Here is a 21300-nt window from a genome sequence, read left to right as displayed (position 1 = left end):
TCAAGTGACCTCTCCTCCTCTTCCTCCACCTTAACATCACACACAGTACAATCCTCAGTGGAGGCACCCCAACCACCCTTGTTTCCCCCAGCGTCACACATTTCCAAATGAACAAATGACTGTGGGGGACCACAAATGGGCTATTCTGCAGAGCTGCTCACACATTCTATTCTATGGGCATCAGAGGTCTCCTCCAAAAATTCAGAGAATCCAGAGGAGGAAAGCATTTGCACTGATGCCCAAATTTTTTCATGTTGGATCCAGAGCCAGACGAAGTAGGGTCTGAGCAGAATCCAGACCCTCATCACCAGATGTTAACCACTGGGGGTGGAGGTGATCCTGATGAGGTTACTTCGTGGCTTCACACACAGACACAAAGTGATGCAACCATGACAAGCCCTGCATCCTCAGCCCCAGCTCTGGCTGTGGCCAGTGTTGATCGTGAGTGTGCAATTCCCAGGGATGGCAAGGTTTGCCTAGCCTGGGACTTTTTTGAGACCATAAAGGATGACCCAACTTACGTTATCTTTCAAATTTGCAATAAAAAACTCAGTAGAGGCAAAAATTGCAATAATTTGCCAACTACATACATGAACTGGCACATGCACGATCAATATACCTTAGTTTGGGAATCTCACTACTCTAAAATGCCAGCTAGTGAGCCTCGCCAACCACCAGCCATCCCATCAACCACATCTACTGCTTGTTCCTCCTCCATCAACTTGCCAAGTCTTCTCACACAGGTGTGTAGCTGCAGAAACTAAGATTTTTTACCTCCTACAGTCGGGGTGACTGAGAGTCCATAAGCTGTTACAGAAGTGGACATGCTTGCTGTTTTTGTGTCACCTAGCACAACATATCTTTCTCAAACATTTCTGCCTGTACTTCACTCATAGACCAGCAGTTTGTCCTGCTCTCCTCACTCCACCCTCTTTCAGCACAGCGCCCAGCCCTCGGTCCCGGAGTTGTGGTCACGTAAATGAATGTTTCCTCCTACACATGCGAAAGCTAAGACCTTGAACTCCATCATCTCCAATCTGTTGGCCACGGAAATGCTGCCTTTCTGTCTGGTGGATAAAGACGGTTTCAGAAAGTTGATGGGCTTCGCAGTCACCCAGTACCAGTTCAGTTGCCCAGTCACCATTACTTTTATAAGAAAGCTGTGCCTGCGTTACACCAGCATGCCACAGACATCACCCGTTCCCTGAAAAAAATCTATGTCTGCCAGGATGCATTTAACTACTGACACCTGGACAAGCAAACATGGGCAGGAGCATTACATCTCGCTGACTGGGCACTGGGTGACTCTCGTGGGTGTGGGGACAGGTGATAAAGGGGCTGCTCCACATGTCTTTGAATCCCCAAGGCTTGTGGGACAAACCTCTAAATCTAACAGTTCCTCCACTGCTTCTGGCTCCTCCACCTCCTCTAGGGCCTCCATCTATGTCCTCATCCTCTCCCTTAAATAGACACACTTTCCAATAGTGCAGATAGAATCCCCCCCTCCACATTGCGCATCCATGGCTCATCGCAATCAGGCAGTGTTCAAATAATATGCCTTGGAGATCACAGTCACACAGCTCAAGAGTTGTGGATAGCTATCCAGGCCAAATTAGAGCAATGGCTGTTTCCACTGAACCTGGAGCCGAAGGCCGTATGTGATAATGGTGCAACCTTGGTGGCGGCCCTATGCCGGAGCAACCTCACTTACGTGCCTCGCATGGCTCATGTCCTCAATCTTGTGGTACAGCAATTTATCTGCCTGGATGCGCTGAAGCAGAAAGCACCGTCGCTGTGTGCTTACTTCCAACAATCACACCCTGCAGGTCATCGACTTGCATTGCTACAGAGGTCTTTCCACCTACTGGTTAACCGTTTGATTTGCAATGTTCCGACAAGATGGAATTCCATGCTGCACATGTTGCATTGACTGTGGCAGCAGTGTTGAACCCTGATGCAGTATGTCCTTTTATATAGCATGGGCCAAGGCAGTACGGACGTGATGCAAATTATGTTTTCAGAGTGGGCACAGATGAAGGATCTCTGCACCCTTATGTACAGGTTTGAAATGGTTAGCCATCATTAGCATCACTATTCCCATCATCTACATGTTGGAGCACATTTTGAGTAGTATGTGTGAGGAGGTGGTGATCACAGAGGAAGAAGTGGAAGCAGAGGGGGATGCGGAAGGGATAAAATTTCCAGACTGTCGTTGCCTAGGCGGGTGCCATGAGAGAGTGGCTTACAGCGACCGAGAGATGCTCATGGTACCAGACAAACTGTTAATGAATGTGCAGGATGACGAAGGATAACTTCCGAAACGGGCGTCGGGGTGCGCAAATACAGGACGTGGCGACTCCTCAAGGTAGATATTGAGTACTTTTTATCCCTCTGCCTTCATATAGCACTTTCAGTTTATTGGTACACTTGCTGTGTGACTAGGTTTTGAGATATGAATTGCTGCTTTGCACATTGCACTTTGGATAATATATTATACTGTATTTGGACCTGTTATATTGCACCTACAAATTATCTGAGTATATAGTTACAGTACAGGCCAAAAGTTTGGACACACCTTTTCATTTCAAGATTTTTCTGTATTTTCATGACTATGAAAATTGTAAATTCACACTGAAGGCATCAAAATTATGAATTAACACATGTGGAATTATATACTGAGCAAAAAAGTGTGAAACAACTGAAAGTAGGTCTTATATTCTAGGTTCTTCAAAGTAGCCACCTTTTGCTTTGATGACTGCTTTGCACACTCTTGCCATTCTCTTGATGAGCTTCAAGAGGTAGTCACCGGAAATGGTTTTCACTTCACAGGTGTGCCCTGTCAGGTTTAATAATTGAGAATTCTTGCCTTATAAATGGGGTTGGGGCCATCAGTTGTGTTGAGCAGAAGTCTGGTGGATACACAGCTGATTGTCCTACTGAATAGACTGTTAGAATTTGTATTATTGCAAGAAAAGAGCAGCTAAGGAAAGAAAAAAGAGTGGCCATCATTACTTTAAGAAACGAAGGTCAGTCAGTCTGAAAAGTTGGGAACACTTTGAAAGTGTCCCCAAGTGCAGTTGCAAAAACCATCAAGCGCTACAAAGAAACTGGCTCACATGAGGACCACCCCAGGAAAGGAAGACCAAGAGTCACCTCTGCTTCTGAGGATAAGTTTATCCGAGTCACCAGCCTCAGAAATTGCAGGTTAACAGCAGCTCAGATTGGAGACCAGGTCAATGCCACACAGAGTTCTAGCAGCAGACACAATTCTACAACAACTGTTAAGAGGAGACTTTGTGCAGCAGGCCTTCATGGTAAAATAGCTGCTAGGAAACCACTGCTAAGGACAGGCAACAAGCAGAAGAGACTTGTTTGGGCTAAAGAACACAAGGAATGGACATTAGACCAGTGGAAATCTGTGCTTTGGTCTGATGAGTCCAAATTTGAGATCTTTGGTTCCAACCACCGTGTGTTTGTGCGATGCAGAAAAGGTGAACGGATGGACTCTACATGCTGTTGTTCCCACCGTGAAGCATGGAGGAGGAGATGAGATGGTGTGGGGGTGCTTTGCTGGTGACACTGTTGGGGATTTATTCAAAATTGAAGGCATGCTGAACCAGCATGACTACCACAGCATCTTGCCACGGCATGCTATTCCATCCGGTTTGCGTTTAGTTGGACCATCATTTATTTTTCAACAGGACAATGACCCCAAACACACCGCCAGGCTGTGTGTTAGGTCTCGAGTTCCCGCTTCTGCACAGGGGGAATCTCGAGCCGTCTCCGCTGCGCTCTCCCATTCTTATCCAGCCGCAGTGGAGTCTGCTCAGCAGGGACGTCGGTCCCAGCGTCTTGCTCAGTCTCACTCTGTACAGAGAGTTACTGCTGCTTCTTCAGCTTCTGCCATTAAAGCCAGTGCTGGTCAGCAGCGAGCGGACTTCTCTGGGACCAAGTCCTTGTCTGCACACACTGAGCATGCCCAGGGCAAGATCTCCCGTTGGAGATCGAGGGTCATGTGCTCAGGCTCTGCAGCACATTCCATTGGTCCTCTTGGCAGGTCTTGGAAGGGCAAAGTTTCTGTGGCCACTTCCTGTGCTGCAACTATATAAACTGCGCATGACCGCACGGCCATGTGCTAGTGTACAATTGTTAATGTGTGTATGTTGTGAGTGAAAGTCGCTCTTTAAATAACCCTCCCTATTGAATGTCTGTTCGCGGAAGGTGTATGTTTGCTATCTAGCGCCCGACTTATCCTACAGCACGAATCACACATTACAGCTTCCAGTTGCTGTGACCGCCAGTACGGCGCCGTGCACTTCCTCTGTGCTTTCCTTACCCAAGCCTGGGTGGTTAGTGGCGTTCGTCAGTGCGGCACCGCATGCACTCTTGTGCCTTAATATTATTATTTAGTTTCCTTACACACCCAGTTGCGGTGTTGTGCCAGCAAGTGTCTAATCGGACTTCAATCCTAGTTGGGGTTGAGTTCGCTGACTACTTGCTCGCGCTCTATGTGCGGTACCGCGGTCCTGTGACGCAACAGGATCGCTTCCTTCACGCTGGGTGAAGTTTAACCCACGTGTGTATACTTATGAGTACCGCCATATAGTCCGTCATTACTTGGCAGCAGGTTCCATCTCTGCATGGTGGACCCCGGGCTGCGAACGCACCATACTCTATCTGTCTTTTTATTTGGTGCGTTCCGCTAGCCCTAACACTGTGTAAGGGCTATTTGACCAAAAAGGAGAGTGATGGGGTGCTACGCCAGATGATTATGCCTCCACAGTCACCAGACCTGAACCCATTTGAGATGATTTGGGGTGAGCTGGACCGCAGAGTGAAGGCAAAAGGGTCAACAAGTGCTAAGTAGGCTTGAGCGAAACGGATCGGACAAATTCAAAAGTCGCCGACTTTTGGCAAAGTCGGGTTTCATGAAACCCGACCTGATCCTAGTGTGGGATCGGCCATGCGGTCGGCGATCTTTGCTCCAAAGTCGCGTTTCGTATGACGCATTTAGCGCCATTTTTTCAGCCAATGAAGGAGCGTTAGCAGAGTGATGACATAGGTCTTAGGGGCGTGCATGCCTATCGCCATGTTATCGCTTGTGTGCTGTAGCGATTTGCAATGTGCAACACCAGCTTTTCTGTGCAGGGACGGAGGGGAGAGAGAGAGAGAGCGAGAGAGAGAGATTTTTTACCATTGACTTGCATTAGGTTTCGTGTTTCGGTCGAACCCTGATTTTTTGCCATAATCGGCCGATTTTACTCGACTTGACCTTTGAGAAAGTCGGGTTTCGCGAAACCCGACTCGATCTTAAAAAAGTAAAAGTCGCTCAACCCTAGTGCTAAGCATCTATGGGAACTCCTTCAAGATTGTTGGAAGACCATTTCCGGTGACTGTCTTTTGAAGCTCATCAAGAGAATGCCAAGAGTGTGCAAAGCAGTCATCAAAGCAAAAGGTGGCTACTTTGAAGAACGTAGAATATAAGACATATTTTCAGTTGTTTCACACTTTTTTGTTAAGTATATAATTCCACATGTGTTTATTCATAGTTTTGATACCTTCAGTGTGAATTTACAATTTTCATAGTCATAAAAATATAGAAAAATCTTTAAATGAGAAGGTGTGTCCAAACTTTTGGTCTGTACTGTATATATTTACACCAGTTTGGGTGTGAATTGCTGCTTTGCACATTGCACTTTTTGGATATATATATATATATATATATTTATATATTTTTACTGTTGCTTTGTTATTTTTGCACAATTTTCACTTTAGAGGGATTTATTCATATATAAATTGGGTCGGCTAGTACTATTTAAGCTGTGAAACAACTATGTGTTGTTCCTAGTCCTGTTATGCGCACAGACATTTGCTGTTTTATTTTGCCATCAAAATTAAGTAAAGGCATTTTATAATCTATTCCTGTGTGGTGCCTCCCTGGTAATCTATAGATTAGTTGTTTGAGCTGTACATACATGCTTGTTTGAGCTGTTCTTCCTGTCACCTGAATATGTAGACTGCCTAACTTTCATCACGATGAACAAGCTATGGATCTTCAATGACTTTTGCACCCCAGTCGCAGACTAGGCAAACTAGGCAATGGTGTTGTTTTTAGTGTCATGCATTGATCTCACGTTATTGCAGTCTGTGACACCTTTGTCGTGGCTTCTGTGCCTGCTGTGGCTACTGCTCCTGATGTTACAATTTTTTGAAATGTGGAGACTCCAAGTTGGATCTCCATCTGTTGGGTTGCCTGTAGTAGAAGGTGTGTCAGAGGCTTATTATACTATTCTACTCTGTGGAAATGGATGCCACTTTAGTGGTGTGTGACAATATTTTTTTAAATGTGAAGACTCCAGGTTTGGCCTCCATCTGGCGGGTTTCCATGTAAGTAGAGCTCGCAGACAGGCAGGTCTGCACTTCTTTTCACTCAATTACCTGTGTAACTTTCCTTACATTTTTCTACTAATAGTACTGTATGAAACTGATGTTTGTGCCATCTGAGTGTGGCTGGAAAAAAAAATTGGAGCTCTTGCACGACGTATCAGGCCTCCCAGCTAAGAAATTTTACACTGCTTCCTTAACCACTAGGCCAGACCCTGCTACCTCATGCATGGAAAATAGCTGACTCCTGCTGTGCCATTAACAAATTTTTACTGTGGGTTAATTGATGCCACTTTTCATGGTGTTTGCCCCTAATTTTATCTGTTTGAGAAGTTTTTGTCACCCCTTAGGTTGTTGTACAAATGTTTGGTTTGACTTCCCATTGAAATTAATGGAGTTCGGGTGTGTTCAATGAGCTGTTCAGCGAAAGTGTAAATGTTCGGCGAATCGAACAGAATCGAACCTTAAAAGGTACGCTCATCTCTGGTATTAGCTAAACATGAGCTCATCATTTGAAATTCGAATTGGTCAGGTTCAGCAAATTTTCATAAAAAATTCCATTCTTGGCAAGTTTATTTGTAGTGCCTCGCAGGTGGTATAATTACCCAGAAATATTTGTTTCACACTCAGGGGTCTGCTAGGTGTGTATCCAGCCATATTTATTGCAATCACTGGAAGATTAATATAGAATTAGACAAATTAAGGTTGGTATGGGGAGAAGAGGAAAAAAATATTTGAAAAATGCCATAGAGATTGTCTCCCTGTATTGATTAATGAGCTCTTACATCCTCACACCAACCTAAAATCACTCTAAATTAGCTGCTGGATTCCCTGCCTAGCCTTTTATACATGGTTTGATAATCCAGACCATGTGATGACATAGCTGCAGGGCATTATGGGAAAGTCCACAGTTCAAAAGCACGCTCTCTGATGCTTCAGCTGCGTGTGAAATGGTGTCGGGCATAAATTTTGTGATCTTTGCAAATCAAAGTGTGTGAATACATGGCTTGCCTGTGAATTTCTGGAAATATGAGTCAAATTTGATCCTCTCTGGGTTGATATGCTCATCTCTAGTACTAACAATTTCCAGCTACGTTTTCAAACTAGGTTTAGTATGCTGCTGGTGCGCTACTTGGCATCAAGCTTTAGAGCAAATTGTATTACTGAAGCACAAAATTTGAGCTGGACAATAATAATAATAAATACTCTTTGATTTTATGTGTATTTAGTGGCAAAAATGATCACTTACTAGTGAAAATTGTCTCTTCAGAGAGGAAGAGGACTAGAACTCTAGTGCCACCTATTGGAAGTAGCAATCCTAAAGGTACCTTCACACATAACGATATTGTTAACGATATCGTTGCTATTTGTGACGTAGCAACGATATCGTTAATTAAATCGTTATGTGTGACAGCGACCAACGATCAGGCCCCTGCTGGGAGATCGTTGGTCGCTGAATAAAGTCCAGAACTTTATTTCGTCGCTGGACTCCCTGGAGACATCGCTGGATCGGCGTGTGTGACACCGATCCAGCGATGTCTTCACTGGTAACCAGGGTAAACATCGGGTAACTAAGCGCAGGGCCGCGCTTAGTAACCCGATGTTTACCCTGGTTACCATGCTAAAAGTAAAAAAAAACAAACACTAGATACTTACCTACCGCTGTCTGTCCTCCAGCGCTGCGCTCTGCACTCCTCCTGTACTGGCTGTGAGCCGGAAAGCAGAGCGGTGACGTCACCGCTCTGCTTTCCGGCTCCCAGACAGTACAGGAGGAGAGCAGAGAAGCAGAGCGCAGCGCTGGAGGACAGACGGCTGTAGGTAAGTATCTAGTGTTTGTTTTTTTTTACTTTTAGCATGGTAACCAGGGTAAACATCGGGTTACTAAGCGCGGCCCTGCGCTTAGTTACCCGATGTTTACCCTGGTTACCGGCATCGTTGGTCGCTGGAGAGCGGTCTGTGTGACAGCTCTCCAGCGACCAAACAGCGACGCTGCAGCGATTCGGATCGTTGTCGGTATCGCTGCAGCGTCGCTAAATGTGAAGGGGCCTTAACAGTCAATGTCGACCCTTTAATGAGCCTTGTCACATGACTTAGGATAATAGCCAAACCAGAATCTCAATTTGCAGACACTGTGTTTTGGGGTACTGCCCCTCGACAGTGCAAAGTGGAGATCTAGTTTGGTTGATTGAGAGGTGTCTGACCGAGATCCAAGAAATATCGTTTCTCCTTGTGGGGAGTGACATGATAAGCATGTCGAGGTGAGGAGACATAAAGCTGCAATGCTCCTCTGTGAAATATGCAAATTGTCTCTTCAGAGAGGAAGAGGACTAGAACTCTAGTGCCACCTATTGGAAGTAGCAATCCTAACAGTCAATGTCGACCCTTTACTAGTGAAAAGTGATTTATTAGTTTATCGTTTTTCTTAGCCCTTTCACTTTTGGATTACTGTAAAAGTTAAATTCAGCGATTTCTATGGGTTATATATAAGTGTGCGTTATAAAAATAGAAGATACGGGGTGGAAATATCTTAGGTTCATTTACATAGGACCAAAGTATGTAAAGTAGTCCAATGGAAAAGTGGTTTTCTACTGTATATCAGTTATATATACTCTGCTAATGACTTTTATGGATTAAAAATGCTGGGGGAGTTTAGAGATGGACAAGACTGCCCTGTTATATGTAGAAAAAAGTAAATTTTTCGACTGTTTGCATCAGTTCATATGAAGAAGATACTTATAATTGTGAACAGTTGTTTTTATTTTTATTGTGAAGTAAACAACAAATAGGACAACTTAAAATTTCAGTGTTCATAACTATTAACCCCCTAAAGTCAGTTCTTTGTAGAGCCTCCTTTTGCTGCAGTTGCAGCTGCAAATCACATCTTGCCGCAGGGATTTTTGCCCATTCCTCAAGGCAAAAGTGCTCCAGCTCCTTCAAATTAGATGGTTTCCTTTGGTAATCAGCAATCTTCAAGTCTGACCACAGATTCTCAATTGGATTAAGATCTGCGCTTTGACTAGGCTACTCCAGAACATTTACATGTTTCCCCTTAAGGTACCTTCACACTGAGCGACGCTGCAGCGATATAGACAACGATACGACCAAAAGGCGATCGCTGGAGCGTCGCTGTTTAGATCGCTGTAGAGACGTCAAACACACCAACGTTAGAACGATGCCGGAGCGATACAGTGACGTAACAGCGACTCACGGATCGTTGTCGCTGGTTGCTTGCTTCACGTCAAACAGCAGTGGTTAACGATCCGATGAATTGGCAGCGTAGTCAGATAGGTGTCACCCAGGTGGGTGACACCCAGATAGGTGTCACCCAGGATGTGACGTCCCGGCGTCTCAGAATATAAACCGCGACTCTACAGCGATTGATTCACATTGTTCGAGAGCTGCGTATGCCTGTTTTTCCCTGCATTTCTAGCGTCCTGTCCGGAACGATCCTTCTCCAGCTACGATCCTCTTCTACCGTGAACGTTCTGTTCGGAACGCCGTACTCCACTGCCGGCGTCTTCATCGGTTCTTTTATTGCTCATAAACGGTATGTTCAATTTTTTTTTTTTTGTATAGTAATGGCTGTGTAGTAATGTTAGACGCAATGCTTATCTAAAGTATATGGTATAGTAATGTATAAAACATATCTGGCAGCTATCTTGTGCATCTGGTAAGCGGACACACAAGATGGAGGCACTTTCGGATGCAGTTTGCAAAGTATTTGGCGCTGTGTAGCATTTTTTGCGCAAACTATATGGTAAGGCCAACCAACTCTTTTGTGTCTACCTTGGCTTAGCTGTCCCTGGCCTGCTCCGCAAGTAAATAAAAACAGCTCACAACTGGTAAACTAAATTTTTTTTTTTCACAAACTGACCTTATTTTTTTTTTATCAAGAGACAATCACTGTCACGCTATCTATATTCATCAAGTACGGTGTCAGAAAAATGAATTCATGATAAACATATACAGGCTCCTGAATTCACTATTTCTGACACCTGGCAGGTGAGCATAGATATGTACCGTGTGACAACCATTGTCCCCTCAATTTGTGTGATTATGGAGATGCATGTAATATTTTTGGCCCACCTCATATCTGTATACTACAGACACACCAAGCTGCAGTCTTTTCATTTTTAACTACTGGAGATATTATGTGGGCCAAAAAGTGTGTGTGGCGACGTTTCTTGGCGCACGGTGTGTTGCCGGTGGCTATAGAGACAATAAACCAAACATAATTGTGTCAAATCAAACTTTTTTTATGTTGTTAACTGAAAAATAACAAGGAACAGAACAATATCCCAAACAATGAAAGAAAAAAAAAAAATCAGAACCTCCCACGCCTCAAGAGGTGTCGCAGCGTGCGGCCATGTTGCTGTACTTGTTGCAGCATGAGCGCTGCTGTCCGCTCCAGGCGGTCTTGCTTGGCCAGCAGCTCTCTCACGGTGTCCGGTTCTGTGATAGAAGAGGTTGGAGAATGGACAGTGATAAAGCTGCAACGGTGGCATGTGTTTACATAACCATCAATTTTACCGTACCGTCAAAAATAACGATTTTTGTAACGATATCTTTGATTTCTGTGAAGTTGCAACGATATTGTTAACGCAATCGTTCTGTGTGACAGCGACCCAGCGACCACACAGTGACTTACCAACGATCACGACCAGGTCGTATAGCTGGTAATGATCGTTAGTAATTCGTTTATTGTAAAATGGTACTTGTAACTACACACTCAATTTTCTACTGCCCCAGAGGTCTTTTTTTAGGTTCAATGTTTTAGGGTCCGTTTAGTCGTTGTCAAATGTGACATCCCACCGATAACCCCCTCCCACTTTCTCAATACTTACGGAAAAGGGACGCCTGTTGCTCATCCGCAGAGCTGCTGACCACCCATCCCCTGGCTCGGGCCACAGCTCCTGCTGCTGAAAGGAAGCAAATACATATCTGGTTAACAATTGAACTGACTGTGGTGAAGCGCTCGCTGGTTTTGTCACTTACGAATGCTTGTCGCTGGAGAGAATGACGCAGACCCGGGGGAGGAAGATGGGTGGCGAAAGGGCGGGGTTGTGGCCTGCGGTGGGGTTACTGCACCTGTAATGTACACAATATTTAACCTCCCTACTAATGGCCCGTATGGCGTCATTAAATTCTAAAAAAGGGTGGTTAACTTACGTGACGACACTGGGTGTGGGCTTCCGCTGCTAGCCGCTGTACTGCTGGCTGCAGTGGGTGCTGTCCTCTGCCGGCGGCGTCTCTCTACACCCCAAAAAAAGACACGCAAGGTTTAGACACCAGAAGTACAGAGCTGTCGACTTAAATAAAAAATTAAGTAGGCGCCATCGCAATTGCCAGACATGAGGGGTAACTTACGTGACGGCCCTGGCTGTGGGCGTACGCTGCTGGCCGCTGTAGTCCTCTGCTGGCGTTGTCTCTCTATACACAAAAAATAAAGAAACACAATGTTTACACACCAAAGTACAGAGCTTCCGACACCCCCACAAATAACAAACCTAGGCCAGTGGCATAAAGGAATAAAATTTAAATTTAACTCCCCAAATCGAGGTACATATATAGAAGGTGGGAAGCGCCACACGGCAGTGCGAGTGTCCCTATTCCCCCCTCCCGATACTGTGTGTCTCCCAATTACACTATACTGTTACTTGCCTTGCCTGGTCTCTGCCCGCAACGTTGCCAGATAAAGTGGCTGTTTGTACCGGAGGTCGGCCCACTTTTTGCGTAGCTGCAGCGCACTGCGCCGGATGCCGAACCTCCGCTCCATCTTCTGGGCAATGTGGCGCAACACCTCATTCTTATGTAGATTTGGGTGTGCTGGGCGACTCTCCCGGCCCTCATAGTCCATGGCATCCATTTTTTTTACAAAAAAACGGACCTCTGTCTGCCCCAAAGGAGGACATCGCTGTCTCGCCGCCATTTTAGCAAGAGAGACGCTGTATGGCACCACCCAGCCACGCCCAGAGGAGGTCCTTGATTCTACCGTTCTGGCGCGCAATTCGCAACGCTATAGCGTCTCCATTTATGCACACCGTCGCGGGTGTGACGTCGGCTCCAGAAGTCACTATTTGGCGTTCCCGTTATAAATCAGCAGCGCTCATCGTCCTGTTTGTTTCAGTGGATGGTACATTTAATGGAGGGTATCTATGGGGTATGGCTGTTGTGTTATATGCTGTTGTGTTAACGTTGCTTACAATTAGCCATGTATATCTCTGTGTATGTATATATGTATGTGTGTGTATGTATGTGTATATATATATATATATATATATATATATATATATATATATATATATATATATATATATATATATATATATATATATATATATATATATTTATATATATATAGTACCTTACATCCTATGTTAACATTTTTGTCAAATGGTGCAGCATCGGTGACGCAACGGAGAATGCATTACAGTATTGGATGTCTTGTTAGTTTTGAAAATTATATGTAGTAATTTTTTTTTTTCTTTTTTCCTTTCTCAGGTTGCCATGTCTCATTCGGATGTACCTGTGATTGTTGCGGCCGCGTTATTGGTAGAAGCTCACAACCAGCTGGAGGTTCAAGCGCGAAACAATCGTGTAAAGCGTCAGCGCCGCATGTGGACCAAACAGTGGCTGCAGAAGAGGAATCAATTGTCCCATATGGGCCTTATAAGGGAACTGCAGGATAACAACCCGCATGATTTTCGTAACTACCTGAGAATGTCGGAGGACTCATTTAATGTCCTACTTGCAGCCGTAGAACCTTATATCAGGCGGCAAAATACACAGATGAGAGCAGCTGTCCCAGTGGATGAGAGGCTGGCTGTCACGCTGCGTTTCCTGGCGACTGGCAGGTCTATGCAAGACTTGCATTACAGCGCAGCTATATCCCGATCCCTACTCAGCGTCATCATCCCAGAGACATGCAAAGCTATTGTCTCAGTTTTACACCGCAGTTACATGCCTTTCCCACAGACCCCGGATGACTGGAAAGAGATTTCTAGGGGATTTGAGGAGCAATGGCAGTTCCCGAATTGCGGTGGGGCCTTGGATGGCAAACATGTACGCATCACCCAACCACCACACTCTGGCTCCTTTTATTATAACTATAAGGGATATTTCAGCATAATTCTCATGGCCCTCGTAAATGCTAACTATGATTTCATAAGTGTGTCTGTTGGGATTAACGGGAGAGTATCCGATGGAGGAGTTTTGGAGCACACAGATTTTGGGGAACGCTTGAAAAATAATAAACTTGCCTTGCCGCCCAACAGTGACACAACAGAAAACATGAACTTTGTCTTTGTCGGAGATGAGGCTTTCCCACTGCATCCGAACCTTTTGAAGCCCTTCTCCCAGAAGACTCTGACACCGGAACGACGAATCTTTAATTACAGACTTTCAAGAGCTAGACGCGTTGTTGAAAATGCATTCGGAATTATGGCAAACCGATTTCGGGTTTTCCACACAGCACTAAACATGAAACTAACGTCTATTGACTCTGTGGTGCTTGCTTGTTGTGTCCTCCACAACTTTCTACGTCGCCGTGATGCCACTGCATACAGCCCTACACAGTATGTAGACTCTGTGGACCAGGGTAACGGAGATGTAACCCAGGGCGAATGGCGTCTAGACGCGCACAGGGTTTGTGGTTTGGAAAGTCTGGGTTCTGGAAGGTACTGTGATGATGCAACTAATAGCAGGGACAAATACTCTGACTTTTTCAATGGGCCAGGGGCTGTCCCATGGCAGTATCAACAGCTGTAACGTAACTGTTGGCATAACTTATACCATGTATTATGGATGATATTGTTGGGGGGTTCAAGTGCTCTAGTGTAAAAGTGCTCATTTTTAACAATTTTTGGATGACCCATGATACTCCTTTTTCTGTAATAAATGTGAACATAACGATATATCTATTTGTTATTTCTTATTATTTTACATACATACCAATACATACCAATAAACATATATATCTATGAACATACTCTACTTCTGTATCAATCATATGAAACCTGTGAGTCTTCAGCATCCTATGCACTAGTGATTTCCTGATGTGTGTGTGTATATATATATTAGTAGATGTTCACCATATTCTAAAGGTACCTTCACACTCATCGACTCTGCAGCGATACCGACAATGATGTCGATCGCTGTTTGGTCGCTGGAGAGCTGTCACACAGACAGCTCTCCAGCGAGCACCGATCCAGAAGTCCACGGGTAACCAGGGTAAACATCGGGTTACTAAGTGCAGGGCCGCGATTATTAACCCGATGTTTACCCTGGTTACCGTTGTAAATGTTAAAAAAAAAATTACAATACATACTTACATTCACGCTGTATAGTCATGTCCCTCGCCTTCAGCTTCCAGCACTGACTCAGCGCCGGGCGTAAAGTACAACGGTGATGTCAACGCTGTGCTTTACTACCGGACGGCGCTCACCAGTCAGTGCGGGAAGCCGAAGGCGAGGGACTTGACCATACAGCGGGAATGTATGTACTGTTTGTTTTTTAAACATTGACAACGGTAACCATGGTAAACATCACGTTACTAAGAGTGGCCCTGCACTTATTAACCCAATGTTTCCCTTGTTTCTTGTGACGACATCGCTGAATCGGCGTTACACATGCTGTGTTTAACGCCGATTCAGCGATGTCAGCGGGAGATTCAGCAACCACAAAAAGTGCTGTACTTTCCCCAGCGACCAATGATCTCCCAGCATACATTACCGTCACACAACAATTTAGTTAACGATATCGTTGCTACGTCACAAAAAGCAACGATATCGTTAACAATATAGTTATGTGTGACGGTAATGTATTGGGTATTCTAGCATTTGCATGTCCCCGTCGCATATTGCCCAGCAACGTAGTATATTGACCAGCGGCGTCATTTATTGCCAAGCCAAAGAGACACGTAGTACATACACAAATTTAAGAAACCAAAAATTTTATTATTTGTATTAAAAATTTTATTATTTGTTATTTCAATACTTTTTTAATGTTGATGAGGCATAGGGGATTAATGACCGGGTGCCAGGAGGATGCCTGCAGGGGAGAAGGCATAGGGGATTACTTGTGGAGCATCTAAAACACAAGTCTCATTTATTTAAACTACAACACTACAAATTTTGGTAGTAAGTGTCCATCTCACTGTAGTGGTGCGTGGCTATAGGAGGTCCTTGTGATAAGTCACCAAAAGAAGGGGGTGCAGGTGGTGTCCGGAACTGAGAATTATGTGGCCCAGGTCTGCGGACAGGAGTGCTGTGCATGGGCTCCTGTTGGTGTCCCCAATAAAAATGGGCACTGGGCTGACGGACGTCAATGCTCAATGTTGATGTGTCGCATAGTTTTCCTGCGGCTGCCGCGTTCATAACGTCAAACATTATTCTCTCCGCGTGAGATCTTTGGGTATCATCCAGTCTGTTTAAACGTTCCTCAACCAAGGATGCGAATGGGGAGAGTTTGGTTGTGACGTGCTTCGACAAGATGCTGTTGGCCACTGCCAGGAGATCCACAGGTGTGGCTGCTGTTGATTTTCTTTTTCTAGATGGGCGCAGTGGACATGTCTGCTCCTCGACAGACGGGCTACTGGAGGACTGAGGGGACTGGACATTGTTCGCTTCCGTTGTTTCCCGCTGTTGCAGAGGCACCTGCAATTACATGAAAAACAAAAATTTAAAATAAATAACATACAAACGACTCTGCCACACATCCCTAGAGAGCCCACACCTCCCCAAACACCTCTATGCCCATTGGAACCTATGAGGAACAGTTACCTGGGTTAAAAAACAAAGGGGTTAAAGAGCTGTGCTGAACTACATTGGCCGGCAATACTGTACGAATGTGCGGAAGACACAATATGTTAATTACGGACACAGGAAGTGGCAGCTGTTATCATCAGGGGGATTAAACATGAACAACGTGACTCACTATTACTGGAAGCCATGCAGTCTCATAAACATACAAGACACACGGCATGCTACAAGAAGGGAAGCTTGGGGCTACTTACATGGTCGTCAGGAGACTCAGGCAGGATATCTTCGGGCGATGGCTCACAAAGGCTAGTCACAGTCTGGCACGGGCGAGGGATTTCTTGGTCTCTAGTGAATGCCATCAGGTCGTAATACCACAGCCTGGGCACATAGACTTCCTCAGTTCCGGCCCCAGACTTCTTAGAATTTTCCACTTTGTTGACCTCTTTTTTGAAAACTGTGCGGAGAGCCTGGATCTTTTTCCTCACAATGTTTTCATCCACGGTCTCTGTGGGATGATACTCCCTGTAGACGGCCACCAGCTTCTCATACGCTTCTCTCTTCATGTAACGGTTGCTATAATCCTTAGATTTTATCTTCCACAAACAGGGCAGGGAGCGGTACATCTCTATGAGTGCCCGAACAAAGTCCTGCTCATTTGTAGACATCTTTAAAAAATAAAAAAATAAAAGTTAAGAAACAGCAAAAAATAAAAGTTTGATGAGCTGTATGCCGTTCCTATTGTTATCAGTCATTTTTTGTATGGGATGGTCCGTGGGACTATTTCCACCATTTAGGGGATGGGATGGGGGCCGTTTGTGTGTTTCCTCATAGCCACCATTTGGGGATGGGATGAGGGCTATTTTTATCCATTCTGAGAGTTGAAAAATTTGTACATTCTATTGGTTGCTATTTTGTCAATGGCCAATTTCATGTTGGTGAAACACACCATACTACAAAATCGTTTGCATTACCACTTAAAAGGGAAATACTACGACGCTAAAGCGTCTTTGGTTATAAACATGAAAGCTCTAAAAAAATCACTGCTGAGATGTAGTATACATCTATTTCTATACACATAAATTAGTATTGCTGCATGGCAAATGAATACAGCACAAGGATATACTCACCGTAGATGTACTAATTGAGAACGCTGCAGAGTTGAAGATCTACAAACAGGTCGCTCAAAAGTTACAGCCAAGACGCCCACGAGTTGATGGAGAAGGAACACGATGGATTTCGAACCAAGACGCACACGAGATGCTCGTGGATGGCAGAGTACGCACAAGTGATTGAAAAGTTGTAAAGTCGCGGTTTATATTTAGGAACGCAGGTACACATGACCCCGATGTGACCTATCAGCGTTCTCAGTGAGACGTAACAACAAAGCCATTTGAAATATATAACGTTATGGCGTCACCTTTTGTAATGTAATAATGTGATTTAAAGGGGTCTTCTTTTGTAATAGTGATGCATTGTAAATACGCCCTTACGTAAAGTTCACACCTACCTCCTAGGCTGTCGTCACAGTTGGCGTCACCTTTTGTAATGTAATGTAAAGGGGTGCCTTTTTCAATGTAATAATGTGATGTAGGCATCACCTTTTGTCTTTGGAATGCATTTGGGAGTATGGTGATAATTACATTACTATAATAATGTTCACACCATCTCCCAGGCCATTATGACAGATGGCGTCTCCTTTTGTAATTAGTAATATATTGGGATCTTCGAAATAATTGCGTATCTATCTACGAGCGACATTGCTAAATTTAAAGGCGTCTACTTTTGTAATGCATAACGCCTACCTGGCCACAACAAGACGCTGCGACGGCCCCTTTCATCGTTGCTGACGTCGTTGCTTTTCATGTCAAACACAACGATTCAGGCTGATCTAACGACCAAATAAAGTTCTGAACTTTCGGCAACGACTAGCGATGTCACAGCGGGATCCGGATCGCTGCTGCGTGTCAAACACAACGATATCGTTATCCAGGACGCTGCAACGTCATAGATCGTTGTCGTTCTCGTTGCAATATTGCTCAGTGTGAAGGCACCTTTAGACTACTCAAGTGTTGCTTTAGATGTTTGCTTTGGGTCATTGTCTTGTTGTAAGGTGAACCTCCATTCCAGTCTCCAGAGCTGATGTGCAAGGCCAGATTAGAGGTGTTGTGATGAACAAGCTCAGGGAATCAATACAGTGCACAAGCACCTAGTGTCCAGCATAAGATTCCAAACTAATTATATGCGGGTGGGTTTTATATACACCCCTAGTAGAAAGGGCTTTATGCCAATAAGCAAGACATTGTTTTGTAGGATTCAGAGATAGCGGTGTCTAAGTGTCTGGTTCGGTCCAGAATCTTAGGGACTTGGAATGTGTAGGGGGAGGGGAGTTCTGTGTAAAAGTTCTGCGTGATCGATTTACAGCATAATATGGAGACTGAAAAGACAAAATGGGCCCTGTGTTATGATGCGGTGGTCTAGGAGCAACATGGAACGAGCTCTGAGGGAAGTGGTAACTGTACTGACCGCAGACCCTAAGCTCAACACAACACTAGAAGCAGCCGTGGAATGCTCCTAACTCTCCCTAGGCATCTCGTCACAGCCTAAGAGCTAACTACCCCTGAAGACAGAAGCAGGAAAACTATCTTGCCTCAGAGAAAATCCCCAAAGGATAGATTAGCCCCCACAAATAATGACTGTGAGTGGAGAGGAAAAAGACATACACAGAATGAAACCAGTATGAGCACAGGAGGCCAGTCTAGCTTGATAGATAGGACAGGATGGAACACTGTGCGGTCAGTATAAAACACTACAAAAATCCACGCAGAGTAAACAAAAAATCTCCACACCTGACTAAAGGTGTGGAGGGTCACTCTGCTTCCCAGAGCTTCCAGCAAGACAGAAAATAATTCAAACTGATAATGCTGGACAAACAAAGAAAGCACAGAATGGATAAGTCCACAAACTATGGACAGAAAAAGTAAGCAAAAACTTAGCTTTGCTGAACTGGTCAGGATAACAGGAACTCCAAAGAGATGTGAATCCAACCAGGAACCATTTACAAGTGGCACTAGCTGAAGGAACAGCCAGGCTTAAATAGGCGAGAGAGGAGATGATAAGTGGAGGCAGCTGACAACAGCTAACTCCAAGGAGCAGCTATACCACTTGAAACCACAAGAGGGAGCCCAAGAGCAGAACTCACAAAAGTGCGACTTACAACCACCGGAGGGAGCCCAAGAGCAGAATTCACAACAGTACCCCCCCCCTTGAGGAGGGGTCACCGAACCCTCACCAGAGCCCCCAGGCCGATCAGGACGAGCCAAATGAAAAGCACAAACCAAATCGGTGGCATGGACATTGAAGGCAACAACCCAAGAATTATCCTCCTGGCCATACCCCTTCCACTTGACAAGATACTGAAGCCTCCGCCTCGAAAAACGAGAATCCAAAATCTTCTCAACCTCATATTCCAACTCTCCCTCAACCAACACCGGGGCAGGAGGGTCAACCGAGGGAACAACGGGCACCACATATCTCCGTAACAAAGATCTATGGAAAACATTATGAATGGCAAAAGAGGCTGGAAGAGCCAAACGAAAAGACACCGGATTAATAATTTCAGAAATTTTATAAGGACCAATAAACCGAGGCTTAAACTTAGGGGAGGAAACCTTCATAGGAACATGACGAGAAGACAACCAAACCAAATCCCCCACACGAAGCCAGGGACCAACACACCGACGGCGGTTAGCAAAACGTTGAGCCCTTTCCTGAGACAACGTCAAATTGTCCACCACATGAGTCCAAATCTGCTGCAGCCTGTCCACCACAGAATCAACACCAGGACAATCAGAAGGCTCAACCTGCCCAGAAGAAAAACGAGGATGAAAACCAAAATTACAAAAGAAAGGTGAAACCAAAGTAGCCGAACTAGCCCGATTATTAAGGGCAAACTCGGCCAACGGCAAGAAAGCCACCCAATCATCCTGATCAGCAGACACAAAGCATCTCAAATAGGTCTCCAAGGTCTGATTAGTTCGCTCAGTTTGGCCATTAGTCTGAGGATGAAACGCCGAAGAAAAAGACAAATCAATGCCCATCCTAGCACAAAAGGCCCGCCAAAATCTAGAGACAAACTGAGAACCTCTGTCAGAGACAATATTCTCCGGAATGCCATGCAAACGAACCACATGCTGAAAAAATAACACAGGGGAACAATTTGAAAAACATTTTCTGTTGAGTTAGGTTTTTGAGCTGTTTTATACTAAAATTGGCATGCTGATTCCAAAAATGTAGTCAGTTTTTTTCTAGCACGTCAAGTTTTTCCTACACAACTTACCTGCCAGAGAAGCACAATTGCACTGATATCTGTAATAAGACTTGTTATCTGATTACAATTCGACTCATATAGAGCTACGTGGCAACTTGTAAGAGTAGTCACAACTTTGTCATGCCTATTTCTTATATATTTCATTTTTTGTTCATATTTGTACTATTTAAAAAAACAACAACACTTTTTAGGTACAGTAGTTTACATAGTTTTGAGAAGACAAAGATCCTATAGTTCAAAAACTTGACGTGATAGAGAAAAACTGAGATCATTTCTAGATTCAGCATCCAAAAATTAATTAAGAACAGTTGTCTGACCTAACTCTTAAAAAATTGTGTTCCCCAGTGTAATGGAACCAGATCCGAGGAGGAAGGCAACTTAGGCAAAGGTACCAGATGGACCATTTTAGAGAACCGGTCACAAACAACCCAGATAACAGACATCTTCTGGGAAACAGGAAGATCCGAAATAAAATCCATGGAAATATGCGTCCAGGGCCTCTCAGGGACCGGCAAAGGCAAAAGCAACCCACTAGCGCGGGAACAGCAAGGCTTGGCCCGGGCGCAAGTCCCACAGGACTGCACAAAAGCACGCACATCGCGCAACAAGGAAAGCCACCAAAAGGACCTTGCAACCAAATCTCTGGTACCAAAAATCCCAGGATGACCAGCCAACACTGAACAATGAACCTCAGAAATAACCTTACTTGTCCATCTATCAGGAACGAACAGCTTCCCCACTGGACAGCGGTCAGGCCTATCAGCCTGAAATTCCTGAAGCACCCGCCGCAAATCAGGGGAGATAGCAGAAAGAGTCGCCCCCTCCTTAAGA

General features: G+C 44.7%; 2 protein-coding genes and 1 long non-coding RNA gene across 3 annotated transcripts; 1 reads left to right on the top strand and 2 right to left on the bottom strand.

The window, feature by feature from the left end:
* Positions 1-9572: 9572 nt before the first annotated feature.
* LOC138642163 (uncharacterized) lies at positions 9573-14297 on the top strand. The gene is made up of 2 exons (XM_069730134.1): positions 9573-9931; positions 12886-14297. Exon 2 carries the CDS (start codon positions 12892-12894, stop codon positions 14149-14151), a length of 1260 nt encoding a protein of 419 aa, XP_069586235.1. The 5' UTR covers positions 9573-9931; positions 12886-12891; the 3' UTR covers positions 14152-14297.
* LOC138642164 (uncharacterized) lies at positions 10626-11458 on the bottom strand. The gene is made up of 3 exons (XR_011314005.1): positions 11380-11458; positions 11229-11303; positions 10626-10836 (listed from the first exon to the last, which is right to left on the bottom strand). It is a non-coding gene; the product is annotated as an uncharacterized lncRNA (long non-coding RNA).
* Positions 14298-15317: 1020 nt separating the features above from the next.
* LOC138643609 (uncharacterized) lies at positions 15318-16982 on the bottom strand. Its single transcript, XM_069732472.1, has 2 exons — positions 16397-16982; positions 15318-16037 (listed from the first exon to the last, which is right to left on the bottom strand). The coding sequence occupies exons 1-2, from the start codon at positions 16805-16807 to the stop codon at positions 15507-15509; spliced, it is 942 nt and encodes a 313-aa protein (XP_069588573.1). The 5' UTR covers positions 16808-16982; the 3' UTR covers positions 15318-15506.
* Positions 16983-21300: the final 4318 nt, after the last annotated feature.

This window comes from Ranitomeya imitator, chromosome 6 (assembly GCF_032444005.1).
Source record: "Ranitomeya imitator isolate aRanImi1 chromosome 6, aRanImi1.pri, whole genome shotgun sequence".
Lineage (NCBI taxonomy): Eukaryota > Metazoa > Chordata > Amphibia > Anura > Dendrobatidae > Ranitomeya > Ranitomeya imitator.
This window is presented reverse-complemented; position numbering and strand designations above follow the sequence as displayed.